The sequence below is a fragment of the Macaca fascicularis genome, chromosome 17 (genome assembly GCF_037993035.2).
Source record: "Macaca fascicularis isolate 582-1 chromosome 17, T2T-MFA8v1.1".
Taxonomy (NCBI): Eukaryota; Metazoa; Chordata; class Mammalia; order Primates; family Cercopithecidae; genus Macaca; species Macaca fascicularis.
This window is the reverse complement of record NC_088391.1, coordinates 31433804-31451255: the sequence shown is the minus strand read 5'-3', so window position 1 is coordinate 31451255 and position 17452 is coordinate 31433804. Positions and strand designations below refer to the sequence as shown.

Below are 17452 nucleotides of genomic sequence, written 5' to 3'. Positions count from 1 at the left end.
GGAAAAATGGAAGAGCTTTCCTCTGAGATCTAGAACACACCTAGGATGCCCACTTTCACCAGTGTTATTCAACAGAGTACCAGAAGTCCTAGCTGGAGCAATCATAGAAGATAAAGAAATAAAAGGAATAAAAACAGGAATCTGAATTGGGAAGGAAAAAGTAAAATTATCCTTGTGTTTGCAGATGATATATTTTATTTGGAAAAAGCTAACGATTCCACAACAAAAAATATTAGAATTGATAAATTCAGTAAATTTGCAGGATACAAAATCAACATACAAAAATCAGTAGCATATTATATGCCAACAGTAAACCATCTGAAAAAGACTTTTAAAAAGTGATCCTATTTACAATAGCCACAAATAAAATTAAAAACCTAGGAGTTAACTTAACCAAAGAAGTGAAAGATCTTTATAATGACAACGATAAAACACTGATGAAAGAAATTGAAAAGGACACCACATAATGGAAAGAGATTCCATGTTCATGAATTGGAAGAATCAATATTGTTAAAAAGACCATACTATCCAAAGCAATTTACGCATTCAATGCACTCCCTATCAAAATACCAATGACATTCTTCACAGAAACAGAAAAAACAATCCTAAAATTTACATGGAGCCACAAAAGACCCAGAATAACAGCTTTTCTAAGCAAAAAGAACAAAGGTGGAGGAATCATATTGCTTGACTTTAAATTATACTATAGAACTATAGTAACCAAAACAGCATGGCACTGGCATAGACACATAGACCAATGGAAAAGTATAGAGAACCCAGAAACAAATCCACACACCTATGGTGAACTCATTTTCAATCAATGTGCCAACAACATACATTGAGGAAAAGGAAGTCTCTTCAACATATGGTTCTGGGAAAACTGGATATCCACATGCAGAAAAATGTAACTAGACCCCTACCTCTGACCATATACAAAAATCAAATCAAAATGGATTAAAGACTTAAAGATAAGACCTCAAACTATGAAACTATAATAAGAGAACATCGGGAAGAATCTTCAGGACTTTGGTCTGAACAAAAATTTCTTGAGCAATATCCCACAAGCACAGGTAACCAAAACAAAAATGGACAAATGGCATCACATCAAGTTACAAAGCTTCTTCATAGCAAAGGAAACAATTAACAAAGTGAAGAGACAGCCCACAGAATGGGAGAAAATATTTGCAAAATACCCATCTAAGAAGGGATAAATAACCAGAATATATAAGGAGTTCAAACAACTCTATAGGAAAAAAAAATCTAATAATATGATTTTTTAAAATGAGCATAAGATTTGAATAGACATTTCTCAAAAGTAAACATACAGATGGTAAACAGGCATGTTAAGAGGTGCTTAACATTGATCATTAGAGAAATTCACAGTGTAGAAAACTACAATTAGATATCATCTCACCCTGGCTAAAATGGCTTATATCCAAAAGTCAGGCAATAACAAATGCTGGCAAACGTGGAGATAAGAGAACCCTCATACACTGTTCATGGGACTGTAAATTAGTAGAACCACTATGGGGAACAGTTTGGAGGTTCCTTAAAAAAACTAAAAATAGAGCCACCATATGATCCAGACATCCCACTGCTGGGTATATACCCACAAGAAAGGAAATCAGTACATAGAGGAGATAATCTGCATTCCCATGTTGGTTGTAGCACTGTTCATGAGAGCTAAGGTTTGGAAGCAACCTGTGTTCATCAACAGATGAATGGATAAAGAGAATAGTACATATACACAAGAGAGTATTATTTAGCTATACTTAGCTAATATTATTATTTAGCTATACTTAGCTCTATTTAGCTAATGAGATCCTGCCTTTTGCAACAACATGGATGGAACTGGAGATCACTATGTTAACTGAAATAAGGCAGGCACAGAAAGACAAACATCACATGTTCTCACTTATTTGTGGGCTCTAAAAAGGATAACAGTTGAACTCATAGACATGAGTAGAAAGATGGTTATCAGAGGCTGCGAATGGTACTAGGAGTTTGGGGGTGGGGAGCTGGGGATGGTTAATGGGTATGAAAAAATAGAAAAAAATGAATAACACCTACTATTTGCTAGCACAACAGGGTGACTATAGTCAATAATAATTGTACATTTTTAAATGATCGGAAGAGTGTAATTGGATTGTTTGTAACACAATGATAAATGCTTGAGGGGACAGAGATACCCCATCATCCATGATAAGGGTGGTTAATATGCATTTAGTTATATCTCTTACTATACTTAAATTGCCATATTGGTGCTTTAGTCATATATATGTGTCAAATGATGAATATAAATTTATTGTTTGAAAAGTTCCCACGAATGTTATATTTTTCCCTTAGTCTACTCTAGAACATGCATTTTAAATAATTTATGAAACTAGAATTCTTAATGGGGATCAGTTAATAGTTTGTGGTCTTTAAATGTTCCTGTCTCTTCTTGCAGGGGAGATGAACTCATATTTTTCCATTTTATATTACAGGAGACAGCATTATTTCTCTGATTTACTGAATATTTTAGATACTGCCATTACTGTGATTATCCTGCTGGTTGATGTCATTTACATTTTTTTTGACGTTAAGTTTCTTAAGGATGTTCCCAGGTATGAAATATAAGACTTACCTCTCTTAAAGTTTTTCATTTATTTTTTGCATTTTCTGTGGCTTTTATTCGATCTAATCTTTTCAACTTCAAATGGCCTTATTTTATACCAAATATGTTGCTTTAAAATGAAATGTGTAGGTAAATTCCCACACAGGTTGAAACTGAAAGATTGTGGTATTTAGGGACCAGCGAAGAGTATACACACTAAGTACCAGGAATTGAATAAAAAAGATGGAGTAGCCAAAGAAGGGCTTTACCTCTTGTATTAACTTTAACTTTGCTACATTTTGAAGTTCTCATCAAATTCCCATTTGTATCATTTTTTGGCCTTTTGGCTAAGATCAAGTGTGATATTCTTATTAGTTTAATATCTGATACATTTAAAAATTTGATATTAAAAACAATTCCCCTCTGTGCTTCAACTACAAATCCCTTACACTATGTTCTGTCTGGGTTTTTCCCACAGCCAAGAGGGAATTTATTTGAGCATATGCAAAATTTGAGTGACTTCAATCATGATTTTCTTTTCTATTTTTTTTTTTTTTTTTTCTTTTGAGATGGAGTCTCACTCTGTCGCCCAGGCTGGAGTTCAGTGGCATGATATCAGGCTCACTGCAACTTCTGCCTCCCCGGTTAAAGCAATTTTCCTGCCTCAGCCTCCCGAGTAGCTGGGATTACAGGCATGCACCACCATACCTGGCTAATTTTTGTATTTTTAGTAGAGACGAGTTTCACCATGTTGGTCAGGCTGGTCTTGAGCTCCTGACCTCAAGTGATCTGCCCACCTCGGCCTCCTAAAGTACTGGGATCACAAGCGTGAGCCACCGTGCCCAGCCTCAATCATGATGTTCTAAAAAATAGAAAACAGAACAGAAACAGAAAACTAGGAGATGACATGTATAGCAACACAACAGTAGAGTTTTGCAGTATAGTTGTGGTAGAAACAAAGAAAGCTAAGGCAAAGTTAGAACTGCTGGGGATTAGGAAACTAAAGGGTGTATGAGGACCTGGTAACTCTCTCTTTTTTTTTTTTTTTCCTTTTTACTGTGACAGTGAGGAAAATGGAAGAGCAAATGTATACTGGGATGTAGATGTTGGTGGCTTCCTAAGCTTGTTCATGGGTCAAATACCTGGTTTCTTTCTGTACCCCTAGCTTCCCTGGACTACAACTCAGGCACCAACTAAGCATGTTAAGTGATAGGCTTTTGGAGTTGTTTGAAAATCACCTCAGCCTCTGACTAGAAACCTCAGCATCACTTGAGAGCTTGCTAGAAATACAAGAAAAATACCTTAGGCCCCACCCCGGACCCACTGAATCAATATCTCTGGGACCCAGCAATCTGTAGCTTAACAGGTTTTTCCAGATGACTCTGATTTATGCATGCCCAAACCAGAGAAGCACTAGTCCAGACCATCAGTTCTCTGCTTTGATATTTCTCATGGTAGGAGAGACACCAGCTAGCACACTTAGGAAGTATCTCAATCTGTTGCCTGCCTGATGTGCATTAGTAGCTGTAGTGAACCTCTGTTACAGATGGGGGTAACAAAGGTGAACAAGAATCCTCAATTTGTTTTGATGTGGAAAAATTGAAAATGCTAGTTTCAAATCCCAAAATTAAATTTACAAATTCTAAGACTCTATTGTTTCACTATCTCTCTAGACCAGAATTTTTCAATCTCAGCATTGCTAACATTTTGGGCCAGATCATTATTGTCACAGGAGGGTGGTGAGCAGTTATATTCATTGCAGGATGTTTAGCAGAATTCCTGGCTTCTATTCATTAGATGGAAGTAACACGTGCACGCGCGTGACCACACACACACACCAGTTGTGAAAACCAAAAGTGCCTCAAGACACTGTCAAATATCCCCCATGTAGGTGATTGAGAAGAGGAGGGAAAATTGTCCCTGGTTAACAACTGCTGCTCTAAACTTAATTTATATTCATAAAATTCTCTGTTTCTGATGCAAAAATTGATCTTTTAAATTTATTTTTAGATGGACACGCTTATTTCGACTTCTACGACTTATCATTCTGATAAGAGTTTTTCATCTGGCTCATCTAAAAAGACAACTTGGAAAGCTGATAAGAAGGCTGGTAAGTGGGTAAAACATGCTTATGATTCAGAAAAATATTTTGTGTTTTGGGACCCATTGGCAAGGGTTGATTTCTATACTGTATAATGTCCTTTATTTTTATGTTGGTTTATGTTTCACAAACTAATAATGGTTTTAAACTCTCAGGTTTCAGGAAACAAAAGGCGATACAAAAGGGATGGATTTGACCTAGACCTCACTTATATTACTGGTTTGTGACGCTTAACTGTTGATTTACTTAGATTAACTTCACTTTTTCTTATAATTATATTTTTATTTTGTTTTTGCCTTGTCTAAGCCACATTCATTCAAAGTATTCTTTATTCATGAGGCTATATGCTATGCCACTGTAATAGTGTGACGTATTTGTGGTTTAACTCTGGCAAGGAAGATTTCCATGTCATCTCAATTCAGGACTACTCGATTGCAGCACAGGAACTTGAACAGATTTTCAGCTGACTCCATTTGAGTTTCAGTTTATTAAGTTCTAGTAGTTATCCTGAATCCCAAGGATCCCAGAGAGACTGCTTCTCTTCCTAGAACCCCAGAGAATGAGGTCCCAGCTTTGTAGATCTCAGGTTTTCTGAGTCAGAGGGCTACAAAGCACTTTGGGAGTTCCCACCATTACTGGTGCCCACAATTCTTGGATTTTCTTTGGTATTTAAGAAATAAATTCCAAGAACAGGGAGAACTTCAGACTGAGGCCAACATAAGTACATGGCATATGGTTTGAACCGGTGGAGTCTTATGAACACTGTGCCAGCTTAATGGTCATTATGTTGGATAATTTAACATGTTATCTTGATTATCCTGAGTATTAGCTCTTTTCTGTCAACCTCAATCTTAAAATTTATTTTTCTGTGAAAATGGAGTCTGATCATATAAAGTTAATTTTTGTATGTTATTTTAAATCTATAATGATGTTTGTAATAGTGATAATTTTGACTTCCAGAACGTATTATCGCTATGTCGTTTCCATCTTCTGGAGGCCAGTCCTTCTATCGGAATCCGATTAAGGTAAGGGTGTTTATCTTAAAAATACTCATTTCTCAATGATTGTAGACTGTGTAGTCAAAAATTTAATATTGACCCAGAAATGTCAATATTCTTTCCAGAAGGTACTCTTTCAAGTAAAACAGTCATCATGGATTGATACCAGTTACAATTGTACCAGTGGTTACAAACCACCCCCAAACTTACTGGCTTATACCAGCAACTATTTATTTGGCTCATGATCCTATGGTTTGTGAATCTGAGATGGGCTTAACTGTTCAATTCTGTGCTCACAGGGAGGATTGCCTCTCTCAACTGAGCTCATTCGCGCATCTGTGGGCAGCTACTGAGTCATCTGAGCACTGGCTAGTCTAAAATGACTTGGCTGCCCTCAGCTGACAGAGCCACTACATGCTCCATGCACCCCTCAAGGCCCATCCCATCTGGCACCCACTGCTGCCAACAGCCCCACCCCCTTGACCAGCAGAGCTGCCATATGCTGCATGCACTTCTAAGACCCTGAGGACTGGCCTGCCTGGTGCCCACCCTGCTGGTGGCACCACCCTACCACTAGCAAAGCCACTGCACCTAGCATGCATACCTCTAGGGCCTTAGAACTAAACCGACTGATGGCTCCCACCCCAAGAAAAGCCATACCACTGTCTCCACAAACACTCACCATCTAGGCCTCTGAGGCACTCAGAGACACCTCTAAATGCTGATTACAGCCAAAGAAGTCACATGAAGACTATATTACTGCAGCCACCTAGAACCAAAGTCAAATCACCCTACTCAATGAACACTAGGAGACAACTATTGGAAACAATATTTCTCTATGAAAGCTCCGTAACATTGGAAAAGGCACCTGTTCCACCAGATGTGCAAAAATCAATTTAGGACCACAAGAAACATAAAAAGCAAGGAAACATTACACCTCCAAAGAAACACAATAATTCCCCATTAACAGACCCTAAATGTTAAGAGTATATCAAATGGCTAAGAAGCAATTTGAAATAATTATCTTAAGGAAACTTTATGAGGTACAAGAGAATACAGATAGACAAATCGATGAAATTAGAAAAACAATTTACAGTCTTATGAGAAATTCAACAAAGATATAGATGTCATTAAAAACCAAACAGAGATCTTGGAGCTGAAGAATTTAAGGAATAAAATAAAAAATAATCAAGAGACCAGATGCAGTGGATCACTTCTATTATCCCAGCAATTTGGGAGGTCAAGGCAGGTGGATCACTTGAGGCCAGGAGTTCAAGACAAGAGTGATTAACATGGCAAAATCCCATCTCTAAAAAATACAAAATTTAGTCAGGTGTGTTGGTGCATGCCTATAATCCCAGTTACTTGGGAGGCTGAGGCACAAGAATCACTTGAACCCAGGAGGTGGAGGTTGCAGTGAGCTGAGATCATGCCACTGCACTCCAACCTGGTAGATAGGGAGGGACCCTGTCTCAAAAAAAAATTATATATATATATATATATATATATATATATATATATATATATATATAAAATCAAGAGCTTTAAAAACAGACATGGGAGAGATATGGCTGAAATCTAGGAAGCTCAAAGGTTCTCAAATAGAATCAACCCCAAAGTGGTCTTCTCTGAGTTGTATAATAGTCAAACTTTCAAAAGTCAAAAAGACGGAATATTGGTCAGGTGCAGTGACTCACACCTGTAATCCCAGGACTTTGGGAGGCTGAGGCAGGTGGATCACAAAGCCAGGAGTTCAAGATGAGCCTGGCCAACTTAAAGAAACCCCATCTCTACTAATAATACAAAAAAAAACTTAGCTAGGTGTAGTGGCACGCACATGTAGTTCTAGCTACTTGGGAGGCTGAATCATGAGAAATGCTTAAACCCAGGAGATGGAGGTTGCAGTGAGCTGAGATCACACCATTGCACTCCAACCTGGGTAACAGAGTGAGACTGTCCAAAAAAAAAGGAAATATTAAAAACAGCAAGAAAAAAGCATCAAGTCACATGTAAAGGAAACTCCTTTAGGTTAATAGTGGATTTCCCAGTGGAAACTTTACAGGTCAGTAGTTAATGGGATGATATAATCAATGTACTGAAAGGAAAAAAAACTAAAAAACTATAAACTAAGAATACTATACCCAGCAGAGCTATCCTCTAGAAATGAGGGAGAAATAAAGTATTTCCCAGGCAAGCAAAACCTGAGAGAATTCATCACCACTAGACTGGCCTTACAAGGAATGCTTAAGGGAGGTTCTACAAATGGAAGCAAGAGGATGATTACCATCATGAGAAACACAAAACTATGAAACTCACTGGTAGAGTACATACATAAGAAAGAGAAATAAATCAAACTTTATCACTACAGAAAACCACCAACCCACAAAGATTAAAAAAAAAAATAGGGGAAGAAAAGAACACAGGATAAAAAAACAACCAAAAAGAAAAAAAAAGAATAAAATGACAGGATAAACCCTCATCTATTAATAGTAACCTTGAAAGTAAACAGATCAAATTCCCAATTGAAAGATATAGAGTTGGTTGCCAAGATAAAACAAACAAACAAAAAACCCAACTACATACTGCCTACAAGAAACTAACTTCACCTGTAAAGGTACAGACTAAAAGTGAAGGGACAGAAAAAGATATTCCAGGCAAACAGAAACCAAAAGTGAGCAGGAGTAGCCATACTTATATGAGATAAAACAGACTTTAAGTCAAACTGTATAAGGAGACAAAGATAGATATTTTATAATGATGAAAGGATCAACTTAGCAATAGGATATAATAAGTGCAAATATATATGTACCCAACACTAGAGCACTCAGATAAACAAGGCAAATATTAGATCTAAAGGGAAAGACAGACTCCAATCCAGTAACAGTTGGGTTCTTTAACACCCCATAACACCTCACTCATAGCAGTGGACAGATCATCCAGACAGAAAATCAAAAAAGAAATGTCAGATTTCAGCTTATAGAGAGGAATAAGTTTTGATATTCTATAGCACTGTAGGATGACTACAGTTAATAATAATTCATTGTCTATTTTTAAATAGAGAGGCTCTTGAGTGTTCCCAGCACAAAGAATGATAAATATTTGAGGTGATGGATATGCTGATTTTCCTGATTTGATCATTACACGTTGTACATAGGTATTGAGATATCACTCTCTACCTTATAAATATGAACAAGTATTATGTGCCAATTAAAATTCTTTTTAAAGAATGAAAAAAGCAAATTTTTTTTTGAGACTTTTTTTTTTTAGACGAAGTGTCGCTGTGTCACTCGGGCTGGAGTGCAGTGGCGCGATCTCGGCTCCCTGCAAACTGCCTCCCGGGTTCATGCCATTCTCCTGCCTCAGCCTCCCAAGTAGCTGGGACTACAGGCGCCCTGCCCCCATACCCGGCTAATTTTTTGTATTTTTAGTAGAGACGGGGTTTCACCGTGTTAGCTAGGATGGTCTCGATCTCCTGACCTTGTGATCTGCCCGCCTCGGCCTCCCACAGTGCTGGGATCATAGGCGTGAGCCACTGTGCCCGGCTGTAAAAAGCAGATTTTTGAAAAGAAAGAAAAGAAAATAACATGACTTGGCTGAATGGTCCCATGTGGTCTCTCATTCTCTAGTAGGCTACTTCAGGCCAGTTCACATGATGGCAGTGGCAAGAGTACCAGGAGCAGCAAGCAAAACAATGTAAATCCTCTTAAGGTCCAGACTCAAAATTAGTATAATATTACTTCTATCCCATTTTATTGGACAATGCAAATTATACTGCCAGTCTGGATTCAGAGTACAAAATAGACTCCAACTCCTGGTGGAAGGAATTGTAAAGAATCACGGCTGTTTTTTGTTTTTATTGTTTTTTTTGTTTTTTTTTTCTTTGAGATGAAGTCTCACTCTGTGGTCCAGGCTGGAGTGCAGTGGTGCAATCTTGGCTCCCTGCAAGCTCCACCTCCCAGGTTCACGCCATTCTCCTACCTCGGCCTCCCGAGCAGCTGGGACTACAGGTGCCCGCCACCACACCCAGCTAATTTTTTTGTATTTTTTTTGTTTAGTAGTGATGGAGTTTCATCGTGTTGGCCAGGGTGGTCTCAATCTCCTGACCTTGTGATCTGCCCGCCTCGGCCTCCCAAAGTGCTGGGATTACAGGCTTGAGCCACCGCATCCGGCCGAGATCCTAAGTTATAGTGGCAGCATACTGCTTTAGGCTCCGTGGATGACTAAATTAATTTCAAACATATAATGCTGTTTACTATAAAATGCCAAGTGAAAGTCACTGTTTAACTTTATGTAATTTACAATACTTATTATACCTCAATAAAACTATAATTATCAAGGGCTGGTATCGGTTGCCAAGAGGTGGAAGGAGTACCTCTCTGCAGCGTGTTGGCTCAGGTGTGAACAGGACAAGGCCGCAAGTTCAGCAACTTTTCAGAAAATGGCCTGGATCCCCGGCCTGAATCATCATCCCATGACTGGAGAATGTGGACAGGTTATTTTATTAAGAAACTAATGATAAACCAAGGGCTATAGGAATTAAGAACAAGGACTAAAAGAGAAATGTTTAGAGTGATCCAGTATGGCCAATTAAAAGCAGCTGCATTCCCCAGCACTCACGAAGAGGAATGAAAAGGGGCAGGTGAATTCAGCACCTTCAACTGAGATATCCAGGTTCTCACATTGGGACTGAGTGGAAGAACAGCTCGCCCCATGGAGAATGAAGAAAAGTGGCGAGAGGGTGCGATGGCCCAGCCGAGAGCAGCATTGAGCCAAAGGAACCCCCACTCCCAGCGAAGGGAAGCAGTGAGTGATTGTCCAATCCTGCTCAGGAGACAGTGCTTCTCCTATTGATCTTTGCAACCCATGGATCAGGGGATCCCCTTGTAAGCCCATGCCACCAGAGCTTTGTGTCTGATACACAGAGCTGTGTGGAGTCTCAGCAGATCAGCTGCTCGGGCACACACAGAAACCCAGGTGTTTTACATAATCTGGCCCTGAGATCCACAGCAAGTTGGGAAATCTGTCCATACATATTTTGGAAAGGGGCTGAATCCAGGGAGCCAAGCAGTGTCATTCTGCCAGCTCTACTTCCATGATATCTCACAAGTTAAGACCCAATGGCTTAGAATCCTAACCAGCCAACAGCAGCAGGTTGGATTCCACCTCACATGGGTCTGAGTTCCCTAGGTGGTGGAGAGGGGCAGCTGGCATCACTGCAGTTCATAGACTCAGCCACTTCTGCCTGCCAGCTATGGAAAATACAGGTGGTCAGGAGGAGGAAGGGTTCCCTACAACGCAGCACACCTGCTCTACCAAAAAGCAGCCAGACTGCTGCTTTGGATGGATCCCTGATCCCATGTCTCCTGACTGGGTACGAACTCCCAACAGGGGTCTCCAGCCACTTCCTACAGGTGTATGTAGACTTGCTATAGGTCAGTATCCCCCTGGGATGGAGCTTCCAAAGGAAGGAGCTGGCTGCCATCTTTGCTATTTCACAGCCTTCACTGGTAATACCTCCAGGTACACGGGAGAAAGTTGGGTGATTGGGGTCTGGAATGGACCCCCAGCAAACTGCAGAAGCACTATGGTAGAGTGGCCTGTTAAAAGAAATCAAACAGAGAAAACAACAACAACCGCTCAAAGAAATCAGAGAAGACACACAAAAAAATGAAAAACATCCCATGCTCATGGATGGGAAGAATCAATATCATGAAAATGGCCATACTGCCCAAAGTAATTTATAGATTCAATGCTATTCCCATTAAACTACTACTGAAATTCTTCACAGAATTAAAAAAAAGTATTTTAAAATTCATATGGAACAATAGAACAATAGAAGAGCCCAAATACCCAAGACAGTCCCAAGCAAAAAGAACAAAGCAGGTGGCTCCCACTACCCAACTTCAAACTATACTATACTATAGGGCTACAGTAACCAAAACAGCATGGTACTAGTACAAGAAAAGATGTATAGACCAATGGAACAGAATAGAAAACTCAGAAATAAGACTTCACACCTACAATGATTTGATCTTTAACAAACTTGACAAAAACAAGTAATGGGAAAAGGACTCCCTATTTATTAAATGGTACTGGAGTGCTGGCTAGCCATATGTAGAAAATTGAAGCTGGATTTTTCCTTACATTATATCCAAAAATTAACTCCAGATGGATTGAAAACTTAAATGTAAAACCCCAAAATATAAAAACCCTAGAAGAAAAATCTAGGCCATACCATTCAGGACATGAGCATGGGCAAAGATTTCATGATGAAAATGCCAAAAGCAATTACAACAAGTGTAAAAATTGACAAATGGGATCTAATTAAACTAAAGAGCTACAGAATGGGAGAAAATTTGTACAATCTATCTGTCTGACAAAGGTCTGATATTCAGATTCTACGAGGAACTTAAACAAATTTACAAGAAGAAAACACACAACCCCATTAAAAAGTGGGCAAAGGATATGAACAGACACTTCTCAAAAGAAGACATACACGCAGTCAACAAAACTATGAAAAAAAAAAAAAAAACCTCAACATCACTGACCACTAAAGAAATGCAAACAAAACCACAATGAGATACCACCTCGTGCCAGTCAGAATGGCTATTATAAAAAAGTCTAAAAACAACAGATGCTAGCAAGGTTGCAATGAAAAAGAAATGCTTTTACACGGTTGGTGGGTGTGTAAATTAGTTCAACCATTGTAGAAGACAGTGTGGAAATTCCTCAAAGACATAGAGGCAGAAATAGTATTTGACCCAGCAATCCCATTACTGAGTATAGACCCAAAGGAATGTAAATCACCATCTCGTAAAGATACATACACGTGTATGTTCACTGCAGCAGTATTCACAATAGCAAAGACATGGAATCAACTTAAATGCCCATCAATGATTGATCGGATAAAGAAAATGTGGTACATAAACACCATGGTATACTGTACAGTCATAAAAAGGAACAACATTACATCCTTTGCAGAGACATGGATGGAACTGGAAGCTGTTATCCTCAGCAAACTACCACAGGAGCTGAAAACCAAACACTGCATGTTCTCACATAAATGGGAGCTGAATAATGAGATCACATGGACACATGGTGGGGAACAATGCACAGTGGGGCCTGTCAGGAAGGAGGGGATGGGAGAGGGAGAGCCTCAGGAAGAATAGCTAATGGGTGCTGGGCTTAATATGTAGGGATGAGATAATCTGTGTAGCAAACCACCATGGCACATGTTTACCTATGTAACAAATCTGCATATCCTGCACATGTACCCCTGAACCTAAAATATATAATCACATTTTTATTGAGGTATAGCAAATATGGTAAGTTGCACTAATCAAGTGTATATCTTGATGATATTATATATAAGTATATATGCATGTAACCAATGCCTCTGTCAATGTATTGGTCTATGACTGATCTCCGATTAATTGTTGTAAAGATAGAAAATACCAAGATTCATGTTTTCCATATAGCTGTCAATCCCTCCTGTACCATTTACTGTGAAGAGCATAATTTCCCCAATCAATTGCAGAGGTGTGTTTATTGCCAATCAAGTGAACATACATGTATAGGTTTGTTTCTCAGCTTTTTCTCCTTTTATTATGACTTGTCTATACTTAAGTCCAGATCACAGTTTTAAATATTATGGCTTTATAGTGAGTTTTGAAAACTTGTGTATAAGTCCCCCAACTTTGTACTTCTTAGTTTAAAAACTATTTTGGCTCTTCTAGATTTTTTTAATTTCCATGTACATTTTAGAATCATCTTGGCAATTTACACACACACACACACACACACACGTAGTATTTTGACTTGGGCGTTGACTACATTGCTTAATTTGAGGATAATTGACGTCTAAAAATATTGAGATTTCCAACTTATGAACATAATATATCTCTCTACTTATGTCTTCTTTGACTTCTTTTTGCAATGTTTGCAGTGTACAGGTTTTACATATTTTTTTTTTAAGATGGAGTCTCGCTCTGTTGCCCAGGCTGGAGTGCAGTGGCGTGATGTCCACTCACTGTAAGCTCCGCCTCCCAGGTTCGCACCATTCTCTTGCCTCAGCCTCCCAAGTAGCTGGGACCACAGGAGCCCGCCACCACACCCAGCTAATTTTTTTTCTTTCTTTCTTTCTTTTTTTTTTTTTTTTGTATTTTAAGTAGAGACGGGGTTTCACGTGTTAGCCAGGATGGTCTCGATCTCCTGACCTCGTGATCTGCCCACCTTGGCCTACCAAAGTGCTGGGATTACAGGCATGAGCCACTGCGCCCGGCCTACACATCTTTTGTTAGTTTTACTTCTAGGCATTTGATAAGTTTTTATGCTGTTTTAAATGATATTTGAATATCTTCATTTTCTAATTATTTGCTATTGGTATATAGGAACACGCTTAATTTTTGTATATTGACTTTTGTTTTTAAATGTTAAGTTCTGGGATACATGTGCTGAACGTGCAAGTTTGTTTCATAGGTATACATGTGCCATGGTGGTTTGTGGCAGCTATCAACCCATCATCTAGGTTTTAAGTTCTGCATGCATTAGGTATTTGTCCTAATGCTCTCCCCTTTCCCCCAATCCCCGACAGGCCCTTTTCCCCTCCCTGTGTCCATTCTCGTTATTCAGCTCCCACTTCTGAGTGAGAACATGTGGTATCTGGTTTTCTGTTCCTGTGTTAGTTTGCTGAGGATGATGGTTTCCAGCTTCATCCATGTCCCTGCAAAGGGCATGAACTCATTCCTTTTTATGACTGCACAGTATTCCATGGTGTGTCTGTGTGCCACATTTTCTTTATCCAGTCTATCATGGATGGGCATTTGAGTTGGTTCCAAGGCTTTGCTATTGTAAATAGTGCTACAATAAACATATGTGTACATGTGTCTTTATAGTAGAATGATTTATAATCCTTTGGGTATATACCCAGTAATGAGATTGCTGGGTCAAGTGGTATTTCTGGTTCTAGATCCTTGAGGAATTGCCACACTGTCTTCCACAATGGTTAAACTAATTTACACTCCAGCCAACAGTGTAAAAGTGTTCCTGTTTCTCCACATCCTCTCCAGCATCTGTTGTCTCCAGACTTTTTAATGGTTGCCATTCTAACTGGCGTGAGATGGTATCTCACTGTGGTTTTGATTTGCATTTCTCTAATGACCAGTGATGGTGAGCCTTTTTTGTATGTTTGTTGGCCACATAAATGTCTTCTTTTGAGAAGTGTCTGTTCATGTCCTTCACCCACTTTTTGATGGGGTTGTTTGTTTTCTTCTTGTAAATTTAAGTTCTTTGTAGATTTTGGATATTAGCCCTTTGTCAGATGGGTAGATTGCAAAAATTTTCTCCCATTCTGTAGGTTACCTGTTCACTCTGATGATAGTTTCTTTTGCTGAGCAGAAGCTCTTTAGTTTAATTAGATCCCATTTGTCAATTTTGGCTGTTGTTGCAGTTGCTTTTGATGTTTTAGTCATGAAGTCTTTGCCCATGCCTGTGTCCTTAATGGTATTGCCCAGGTTTTCTTCTAGGGTTTTTATAGTTTTAGGTTTTAAGTCTTTAATCCATCTTGAGTTAATTTTTGCATAAGGTGTAAGGAAGTGGTCCAGTTTCTGTTTTCTGCATATGGCTAGTTTTCCCAGCACCACTGATTAAATTAGGGAATCCTTTCCCCATTGTTTGTTTTTGTCAGGTTTGTTGAAGATCAGATGGTTGTTGATGTGTAGTGTTATTTCTGAGGTCTCTGTTCTGTTCCATTGGTCTATATATCTGTTTTGGCACTAGTACCATGTTGTTTTGGTTACTGTAGCCTTTTAGTGTAGTTTGAAGTCAGGCAGTGTGATGCCTCCAGCTTTGTTCTTTTTGCTTAGGATTGTCTTGGCTATATGAGCTCTTTTTTGGTTCCATATGAAATTTAAAGTAGTTTTCTCTAGTTCTGTGACAAAAGTCAATGGTAGCTTGATGGGAATGGTATTGAATCTATGAATTACTCTGGGCAGTATGGCCATTTTCACAATATTGATTCTTCCTTCCATGAGCATGGAATGTTTTTCTATTTGTTTGTTTAAGACAGGACCTTGCTCTGCCACCACAGGCTGGAGTGCAGTGGCATCTGGGCTCATGCAATTCATCCACCTCAGTCTCCCACGTAGCTGTGACTAAAAGCAGGCACCACCACACTTGGCTAATTTTTTTAAAATTAATTTTTGTAGACAGGGAGTCTCACTGGTCTCACTGGCCCAGGCTGGTCTCGAACTCCTGGTTTCAAGCAATCCTCCCACCTCAGCCTCCGAAAGTGCTGGAATTACAGATGTGAGCCACCACACTTGGCCTTGTATATTAACTTTGTATCTACCATCCCTCATAAATTCACACATTCATTTTAATAATAATGTGTAGATTCCCTGGGATTTTATGTATACAATCATAAAGTTACTACTTTCTTCCCAGTTTTTATACTTTTTTTCTTTCCTTATTGAATTATCTAAGACTTTCACTGTAATATTGAATAGAAATGGTAAGAGGAGGCAGCTTTGCCTTATTCCCAAACTCAGGTGGAAGGAATTTTATACCTCGCTATTTGAAATGATGTTTGCTATAGGCTTTTGTAGTCATCCTTTACCAGATTAAGACATCCATTTTATTTCTAGTTTGCTAAAACTTTTGAATCATGAATTGGTGTTGAGTAGATTCTATATTTTTTCTGGATCTGTCAAGGTAGTCAAAATATTTTTGTGTTTTTCCCTTAATGAGATTTTCAAATGTTAAACCAACCTTTTTTATTTTTGGAATAAACTCCCTTTGGTCTTAATGTACTGTCTTTTTTATATATCACTAGATTCTGTTTGCTAATATTTTATTTAGAACTTTTCATCTATGTGCATGAGTGATATGAAATTTTCTTTCCTTGAAATGTCTTTATCTCCTGGTCTATGATTACCTTAGCTTTGGTGTCTTGGATAACTCCTATCTGCTGAACTCATCTGCATCCTCCATCAGGAAGAATATGATGGATATGTTTCAGGGTAATGGCAAAAGGAAAGAGCTAGAGTGGAATCTTACAAGTGCTTTTGGAGGCCTCTCCTTTGTGACATCCCATTGACCAAGTCAACTCACATAATAGAACCAAAATTTAGAGTGAAAGGGCACTACAAGGTGAAATGTGAAGGCTGGGATTCAGGAAAAGATGAAGAATTGGGACCACTGATGGAATCATTCCACCTTATTCTCAGGCAGGGAAGCACTTTTATACATGCAGATAATTTACAAGAAATAACTACTATATAGTCAGAAATACAAGGCTTCAGCAGTTGTATAAAAATGCATTTGTAAATACCCAAAGACCTTGAAGAGAAGGATCTGACCCACATCTCACCCAGGTTATGCTATTCCCAGCTAAGACATGATTCTACCACACCCTTGGCCAATTTTGAAAATTGTTTCAAACTATTTATTTGAGGTGGAATTACTTTTCCTCTCCCATAATGGGAACAGTCATGGAGTAACGTGACCAGGGTCCATTGGATGGGTCATGCCACTTGAGGGCAGCCATCCCCAAATTCCATCTTTATGGGTAAAGCATCTTTTGATTGCTAATATTGATTTTTAAAGCCAGTTGAGCTAATAATGGTGAGTTAATTATGGCATATCTAAACTGAGTCAGTTTTCTTTTACTAGTTTTGGTGGTGCCTAATATCAATTTGGCAGCACTTAATATTAGCTGGGGCATTTTTAAAAGCCAAAAACTTCACTTAGCATGTAAAT

The 17452-nt window shown here is 38.7% G+C and overlaps 1 protein-coding gene and 1 pseudogene across 1 annotated transcript in view; both read left to right on the top strand.

The window, feature by feature from the left end:
• Nucleotides 1–17452, top strand: part of LOC102121204 (phosphatidylinositol 3,4,5-trisphosphate 3-phosphatase TPTE2-like) — a 61535-nt gene that overhangs the window by 13615 nt on the left and 30468 nt on the right. Inside the window, exons 4-7 of the mRNA XM_045377061.3 lie at nt 2487–2606; nt 4607–4706; nt 4853–4916; nt 5658–5722. Coding sequence (XP_045232996.2) covers nt 2487–2606; nt 4607–4706; nt 4853–4916; nt 5658–5722 — 349 coding nt within the window. The remainder of the gene's footprint in view (nt 1–2486; nt 2607–4606; nt 4707–4852; nt 4917–5657; nt 5723–17452) is intronic.
• LOC123569924 (U2 spliceosomal RNA) lies at nt 2924–3035 on the top strand (annotated as a pseudogene).